The 8,496-nt window shown below is 41.7% G+C and overlaps 1 protein-coding gene across 1 annotated transcript; it reads left to right on the forward strand.

Annotated features, from left to right (window-relative positions):
* Positions 1-3,626: 3,626 nt before the first annotated feature.
* SP5 (Sp5 transcription factor) lies at positions 3,627-7,031 on the forward strand. Its single transcript, XM_069733112.1, has 2 exons — positions 3,627-4,014; positions 5,740-7,031. The coding sequence occupies exons 1-2, from the start codon at positions 3,964-3,966 to the stop codon at positions 6,802-6,804; spliced, it is 1,116 nt and encodes a 371-aa protein (XP_069589213.1). The 5' UTR covers positions 3,627-3,963; the 3' UTR covers positions 6,805-7,031.
* The last annotated feature ends 1,465 nt before the right edge of the window (positions 7,032-8,496 follow it).

Here is an 8,496-nt window from a genome sequence, read left to right on the forward strand (position 1 = left end):
AAGCAGGGAGGGAGGTAAGACCCTCGCAGCAACGCGATCACATCGCGTTGCTGCGGGGGGCTCAGGGAAGCCCGCAGGGAGCCCCCTCCCTGCGGGAAGTTTCCCTATACCGCCGGCACATCGCGATCATCTTTGATCGCGGTGTGCCAGGGGTTAATGTGTCGGGAGCGGTCCGTGACCACTCCTGGCACATAGTGTCGGATGTCAGCTGCGATAAACAGCTGACACCCGGCCGCGATCGGCGGCGCTCCACGTACTATCCCGTCCGTGGTCATGGGGGCCCACCCCACCTCGACGGGATAGTACGTCCGATGTCAGAAAGGGGTTAAACCTATCTATAGAAAATGGAAAGGGGTATGAACTTAACAGCTTATCGATGGGGGTGCTGTGTGTAGTACCCTCATCGCTGTAATATTAATGACAGGTCATTGTAAAGTGACTTTTCATAGCTATGTGGCATCTCTATTTAGAGTTTCCATAGACAGGCTTTGTGCTAGCTGCTCTAGCGGCTGGCCTACCATCTATGACTTGCCTACTGTGGGCACATCATACGAAGAGGGCAATTACTGGAGAAGGACTTCAAGGTCAGAAGAATAGAAGGAACAAGGTGAAGAGGAAGACCGGCAGCACAATAATATCAAATAAGGGTGAAGACCCTGGTGGACCTTTCTAGGCTTGCACAAGATCGATCTTCCTACACATCATTCAGCCATTAAGTCGTCATGGCTTGAAATTAAAGAAAAGGCAGTTTAAAAAAAGAAAAAGCCCTCTATCATGTCATATGGGAACCTTGGCCTTCACCTTTTAACCCCTGTTAAGGGATATTACTGATTTAAACAGGGGCCCTGGCTTGAGTCCACAGGGTAGATAGCGGAGAAGGCTGGCAGGGGTAATCGGATAGCTAGGTCAGAGTCAGGAGGTACAGATAAAGAACAAAACTGTTAGGAAGAACAGTCAGAAAATAAGTTGAGAACAGGAGCAGAGAACAGGGGTGTGGACCAGGTAAGGCGGAACTTATAACTGGTAGTGGGAGACGGGGATTGTTGAGGAGTTCATACAGTGAGCAGAACCACTCAGGGCTCACAGCAGAGAGTTAATGCTAAATAATAGCAATTAAACCCCAATCTTCCTCCCTGGATGGTGTCATAAGTCCTAGAGAATAAAGCAGGACTGCCTAGTTGTCGTCCGCAACGAAAGTATGGCCTTTCCCGGTGACCGAAGTGGAAACGGAGGGCAGGTATTGACATGGATGTTGGTTTTCAATATCAAGAGACCAGACAACCGCTATAATGTAATCAAAGTAATGTCTGTGGGAATGAGTCCCAAACACACGAAGTGGTGTGATAGTAAGTACACATGACCAATGATCCAGTCAATCTCCCTGTGAATGGAGTAATTGAAAACCTATTTGTAGTGATCAGTAATGGTCCCATTCCAAGCTATTTATCATAGGCCAACCCTTTTAATAATATGAGTACCACCAAGTACCATTTCCACGCGATCAGTTCCAGTTTAGCGTTGATATGATCCGCATAATGTGAGACACTGGTAGCTAGGAACTCACTGCCTATCAGTCCTCTATAACTTTATAGCTGATAGGCAGTGTATCGATAGCAACCAGACAGTCGTAAATGTTATCTGTCATCAGTTTTTGCTACACCATCTAAGAGCAGCATGATGTAGGGGCAAAGACCTTGATTGCAGCGATGTAACTTACCCACAACACTGATTGGAGACATTCTGTATACACTGTACATAGGCCGAAAGCTGCCAATCAGCGGTGTTAAATTCAGAGGTCATAATGAGGAACAGGAGAACCTAATATCACACAATTTACGATACAAGATCAAAATGTGCCTACATGGCCGCAGGTTTCCTAGTCATCTAGTAATAATCTTGTGTTCATAATATGTGATTTTATTAAAAAAAAATATAGCAAGTAGCCCAGTATCTGACACATTGCTCGAATGCTAGAATCAGGGTTTCTGTCTTTACATTATGCTGCTCTCAAATTGTGGCAAAAACCTGGTGACAAATTTCCTTGAAATGACCCATGGGCTGATCCACACTGGATACTAATGTGATAAAAGATGAGGAGCAGTTTGTGTGCAAATTCCACCCTAAGATTTTCTACAGAAACTTTATCAAAAAACCTCCTAAATCTCTGTTCACAAGCCTGCTTGGACATTCTGTTTTTCTGTTCCTAAAATGGAACAAACAGAATACTTGATTCATTCCATTAGTTATGCAAGTGTAAGCAGAGGTGCTACATTGTGGATTATGGGGTCTGCTTGTCTTCAATTGCTTACAATAAAGGTACCGTCACACTAAGCGACGCTGCAGCGATACCGACAACGATCCGGATCGCTGCAGCGTCGCTGTTTGGTCGCTGGAGAGCTGTCACACAGACAGCTCTCCAGCGACCAACGATCCCGAGGTCCCCGGTAACCAGGGTAAACATCGGGTTACTAAGCGCAGGGCCGCGCTTAGTAACCCGATGTTTACCCTGGTTACCATCGTTAAAGTAAAAAAAACAACCACTACATACTTACTTACTGCTGTCTGTCCCCGGCGCTCTGCTTCTCTGCTCTGGCTGTGAGCGCCGGCCATCCGGAAAGCAGAGCGGTGACGTCACCGCTCTGCTTTCCGGCCGCTGTGCTCACAGTCAGTGCAGGAGGAATGCAGAGAAGCTGAACGCCGGGGACAGACAGCGGTAGGTAAGTATGTAGTGGTTGTTTTTTTTACTTTAACGATGGTAACCAGGGTAAACATCGGGTTACTAAGCGCGGCCCTGCGCTTAGTAACCCGATGTTTACCCTGGTTACCAGCGAAGACATCGCTGAATCGGCGTCACACACGCCGATTCAGCGATGTCAGCGGGAGATCCAGCGACGAAACAAAGTTCTGGACTTTCTTCCCCGACCAGCGATATCACAGCAGGGGCCTGATCGCTGCTGCCTGTCACACTGGATGATATCGCTAGCCAGGACGCTGCAACGTCACGGATCGCTAGCGATATCGTCTAGTGTGACGGTACCTTAAGACAAAAACTTCTTCTGCAGGACTTCTTCATTCATCTGTAAAATATTACAATCAATGTGGCCTCTCTGCTATCATGTGCACAACTGATACAAACAGAATAGACGAATGGAATATCCGAATGGACATGTGAACAAGCCTGAACATTCCGATACGGATGCATCGGATACATTCGTCTGATCGCACTGCAATCCCAACCTGTAGTCATTCCCAGGACTTCTCTGCATCCTTATAACAATCCTTAAAGAAATAAGAAAGTTGAGTAATGAGTACATTACATTATCATCCAAATCCACCAAAGGGGGTATAAAAAGCCATCCCCATCCCCAAATAACAAAGGGAGATTGTCTCTTTGCTACAAATCCTTAATTACAAAAGCGCAGAGGAGGGGGGCTCCAAGGCTTGTGGACTAGCAGTGCAGGGTCTCCAGGAGCTGAGGGTCTCTTTGATCAAGAAAATCCAATTATTTGTGTATATACATTTCCCACATAGTGATTAGTTCATTAATTGTCCCGCCTTTATCACCTCCCTTTCCACCCCCTGTAATAATCAGTTCTTTTATCCAGACCAACAAACACTTGGTATGAGCTTTTGTACATTCAAAGGATTTGCTTTCTCTTGTGAAAGAGCTGCTGTGCTTTGATGATTGGGCAGCTGGGAACTTCAAAGGGACAGAGCCAGGGCTGTGACTGGCTGGCAGCCCAGCAAAGTCCTTATCAAATTCTTGGAGGTGCTCCCACTGCAGTCAGTCAAGAGGCTGCTGGAAAGGAGGGGAGGCAGGAGGAGCAGCAACCTGCACACCAGCAAGTACCAACAAACCAACCTGGCACTTACTGGGTGGGAAGTCATTGAGTAAAGGGGGTTCCTCCATGCATCCTCAGCAGTGTGCTGCCCATCCCAGTGCCCAGCTGCAGGAGCAACACCATGGCTGCAGTCGCCGTGCTAAGGAACGACTCGCTCCAGGCATTCCTACAGGTCAGTGGGACTTTACCTTCACAGGTAGTGAGGCCACTTGGTGAGCAACAGGTGATAGAAAATGCCCAAACTGCCATTACTTATAGGAATTTGAATACATTTTCTAATTCTGATACAGTAGTCTCAAATCTTATTTAAAGAAAAAACATATACAGTATATATAGATAATCTGGGAAGTTTTTTTTTTGTTTTTTTTCAAAATTCAGACATCACTATCTGTGTAAAGTAAACGTTTATAACGAAAACTATTTCTTGCCTTCTGAATAAGAAAAATATTATATATTTTTTCATTCAGAAGGCAAGAAATATTTCTATATAAACTTTTTTTACTTTCGTAAATAAAGTTTTGTTTGCACAGGGCACAGATAGTAATGATAGAGTTTTGCAACAAAAAAGATTTATAATTGTCTAATAAATAGATATGATTGCATATAGTTATTAGGTGTAGTGTAGATATCATAATGTGATATTTGGATATATTACTATATTTAATTTAGGACAATATTATTATTTATATAGCACCATTGATTCCATGGTGCTGTACATGAGATATATACTTATATGCGATGATAATGTGTGCAAATACTGTAAAGCGTTGCGGAATATGTTAGAGCTATATGAAAATAAAGATTATTATGTACATTTTCATATCTGAAAAAAAAATAAAAAGTTAAGTAATGGGTGACCTTGAGAAGAGCAGGTAACAGCTCTGATAGATTGACAGAGTACTAGTATCAAACAATGATCAATATTTACAGTATAAATATATTTAAAACATCAACCTTATTCAACAGATTAGAAAATACATGAACCTTCTATAACTAAGCTGATTATCTAGAGATTACATATATTAATCATAGTAAGGAAGAAGTAAACATTTAATATTAAACTTCTAAACAGGGAGGTTGCTGTCGCAGTAGGAACAGTTATCTCCAGAACTGTTACTTTGCAGTTACTGTTCTCTGTACAGCGATGACTCGACTGATTTTTCAGATATATTAATATCTTCACATAAATAAAGAAAATAGATACTTGTATGTAGTTATTTACAGAATTTTAGACCAAAAAAAGTTGCATAATGAAGGGAATTCCGAAAACTGCAGGTTCAAGCTCTGGTAGTAGTAACTCTGATAAGTAGTATCAGAATATTTTCAAGAAATGGTATTATCTACATTGAAATGTCAGTGAAGATGTCATATTCCATAATATAATCTATATAGTTTAGATTTATTTATTAATATCCAGTAATATAGATTTTAGCAGCTGTAAATTCAGAAATTTTAGGAGAGTATAATATGCTAACGATTTATAAATTAAAAATGTTTGTAGTTGGGGGGAGAAATTTTTTTTTCTAATAATACAAAAAGAGCAGTAGTTCAATGTATGCACAACATTTTTCTATACTTTCTGTAGGGAGACCTGAGCGACGTGACAAGTGAAGTCATGCTGAGCTGCTCCTATAGTGTGTTTAATAGTAATTACTGAAACGTTTAGGTCTATGGTTATTAATTTGGGAATGTTTATGGACTCCTTATAATTGGCTGTAAAGCAAAGTTCAGTCTATCCCATGTCTAGGGATTTGACTATACGGGCAAATGAAATACAACTGTCAATTCATCTCCTATCCATCTGCATATATTTTATCTATGCAATGTATTGGTTTATCTAATAGATTTATCATGAATCAATATTTTATATGCAAATTAAATATGTTTTCCATTACAGGACAGGACACCCAGCGCCTCCCCAGATGTCAGCAAACATTCCCCATTGGCTCTATTGGCGGCAACATGTAGCAGAATAGGTCAACCAGGAAGTGGTGCGGACTTTATTCAGGTTTCCTATGATCCAACCATTGGATCTCCCTCCAGGATGTTCCACCCATGGACTAGTGACATTTCTTGCCACTCTCCAGCTGGCATTCAGGCACATAACAGTCTTGGACTTGCTGCCTCCAAAAATCAGCTCCAATCTCACATACAGGCAACATTTGTTACTCATGAACTGCCCCTTACACCTCCTGCCGACCCCTCCTACCCTTATGAATTTTCCCCAGTGAAAATGTTACCTTCCCCTATGGCTGCTTTTCAGACCTCCAATTGTCAATCAACCTATGTACCTTATCCTCCTGCTTCACCTATCGCTTCTGCAATACATGGATTTGTACCAGGTCATGCAAACCTGATTCATCAGCAACCAAGGCAACTTTCCCCCAATCCAGCAGAAGACATCCCGTGGTGGAGCATTCAGCAGTCCTCAGCAGTCACCCACCCATCTCCAATTCCTCATGCTCATCACCGCTTTCCCATCCAGAGAAGTTTAGTTCTAGGACATTCAGACTTTGCACAATACCAGACTCAAATTGCTGCTCTTCTGCAGACCAAATCCCCATTGGCCACAGCCAGGAGATGCAGAAGATGTAGATGTCCAAACTGCCAGTCCCCCAGTGGTCCAGATGAGCCTGGAAAGAAGAAACAGCACATCTGCCACATCCCAGGTTGTGGAAAAGTTTATGGTAAAACCTCACACCTTAAGGCCCACTTAAGGTGGCACTCGGGAGAGAGACCCTTTATTTGTAACTGGTTGTTCTGCGGCAAAAGTTTCACCAGATCTGATGAGCTACAAAGGCATCTACGGACTCATACTGGCGAAAAGAGGTTTGTCTGTGCGGAATGTGGAAAACGATTCATGAGAAGCGATCATCTGGCCAAACATGTAAAAACGCATCAAAATAAGAAGATCAAAGGGGTTGAACGGATAGTCAAACAGGAGCAAAGCAGGGACCACTAGAGGAGGCTTCATGGATTCTCTATGGTGCAATATACTTGAATACTGATTTCCGGGATTATGGATAAATCCGAATTGTATCGAAGCACAATAATAGTCAGATTTCAACTTGAATCAGATCTTCCATTTTTTTTCTTTTATTCTACGTATGGATCTCTTTGAGGAACCTGAGGATTTGTATATTTGTGTTCAAAGTGTGATTAAAACTTGGTTTTATCTTTGACACCTTATTATGAAACCTTCATTATTTTTTTTCCCAGCATAGTGTTTAATGAGTTAGTAAAACTTCTCCAGTTCTTTTCTTCCATCCATTGCAGCGTGCATTATTGATTTTGTAAATGGGACGTGAAAAAAAAAATAGGTCCACTTTCAAAGAAACAATGAAGTGTATTGTTCCGGAATCACTTCTAAATTTATGTGCCCCAAATCTTGGAAACAGGTTTTTTTTTTTTTTTTTTTTGCTTATTTCTTAATTATAACTCTGTTTTAATTCCTCTTTGATGTTGCTTCCTCTTCCCCTCTACAATTCTGTAATTTCTAAGTGTTTTATATGCCATCTACTGTATTATTATTGATATATATCTTCATCGGCGTTCTTTAGAACTGGTCCAGTGGATAACTTATCTATAGCAATATATCTTCTATTGTAATTGTGCCATTAGCTTCTTGCAGCTATGTACAATGTTAATTTGTGTCTGGTTTTTTAGCCCAGGGTATGTGCTTGCCTGTACAATTGAAGTGTAAGCATATGTTTCTTTTAAAGCTTGAAACTTTGAAAAAATGTCTTTTTTTCACATTGCACCTTTTAAAAGAAAAAACTACAAAAGGCAATAGCTGGTATCTTTTCCAGTACTGTTTCATACTAACATACCTTCAGGGCAAAAAAGAAAATTCCTGTGTAAACATACCTTTTGACCAGTGTTTTAATTGTGTCTAGTATAACTATCATTCTTCTGCAAAATGTATCATTTGTCATTTTGTTGTGCTCCTGATGGGTAAGCTATGTTCACACATTAAGTATTTGGTGCAGAAATTTCTGCATCTCTTGACAGGAAAAACAGTGGCAAAAACTCACATTTTTTACTTGCGGTTTTTGGTGCAGATTTTTCCCCCACTTATTTGCTACAAGAATTGGCATGCTCCAGATTTAAATCTGCAAGTCAATAATAAGCGACGTGTGCATGAGGCTTCAGGATTAGCAGTCACTTTGTTGGTACTAGGAAATCCTTCAGATTTTGTGATGAAGATGCACTGGAAAAAATGCAGCAAAGATGCAACATGTGCACACAGCCTAAAAGTCTAACTCCGAATCCGGACAGTTATATGGTACTAGAAATAACTATCATTGTAATCCCATGTCGCAGTCAGAGAGGGATCCAAGAAGTTGAGATATGGGGGGCTGTTTGATGGGGATTTCACACTGAAGATCATGGTATTTAACTGCTGCTTTGAGGGGAAGAAAAGTTGTGTTAGTTGGCTTCTATAGCTGTCGGCGAGGAGTCGTTCAGTCAACAGGTATTAATCCTGAACTCCCCATGCACATGCATGCTCAGTTCAGCTGAGTGCACATGTCGGAGAAGGAGATAAGTCACTGTCAGACTCCATTGAGTACAAAGGGATCAGGCAGTGAAATGAAACATGTGCTATCCTTCTTTCCCATGGGGGGAGGCCTCCACCTGCAAGGCAGTCACCATA

This window comes from Ranitomeya imitator, chromosome 7 (assembly GCF_032444005.1).
Source record: "Ranitomeya imitator isolate aRanImi1 chromosome 7, aRanImi1.pri, whole genome shotgun sequence".
In the NCBI taxonomy this organism is placed as follows: domain Eukaryota; kingdom Metazoa; phylum Chordata; class Amphibia; order Anura; family Dendrobatidae; genus Ranitomeya; species Ranitomeya imitator.

Coding starts and splice junctions, on each gene's coding strand:
- SP5 (XM_069733112.1), top strand. CDS start 3,964: ATGGCTGCAGTCGCCGTGCTAAGGAACGACTCGCTCCAGGCATTCCTA. Junction 4,015..5,739: donor CGCTCCAGGCATTCCTACAG/GTCAGTGGGACT, acceptor TTTCCATTACAG/GACAGGACACCCAGCGCCTC.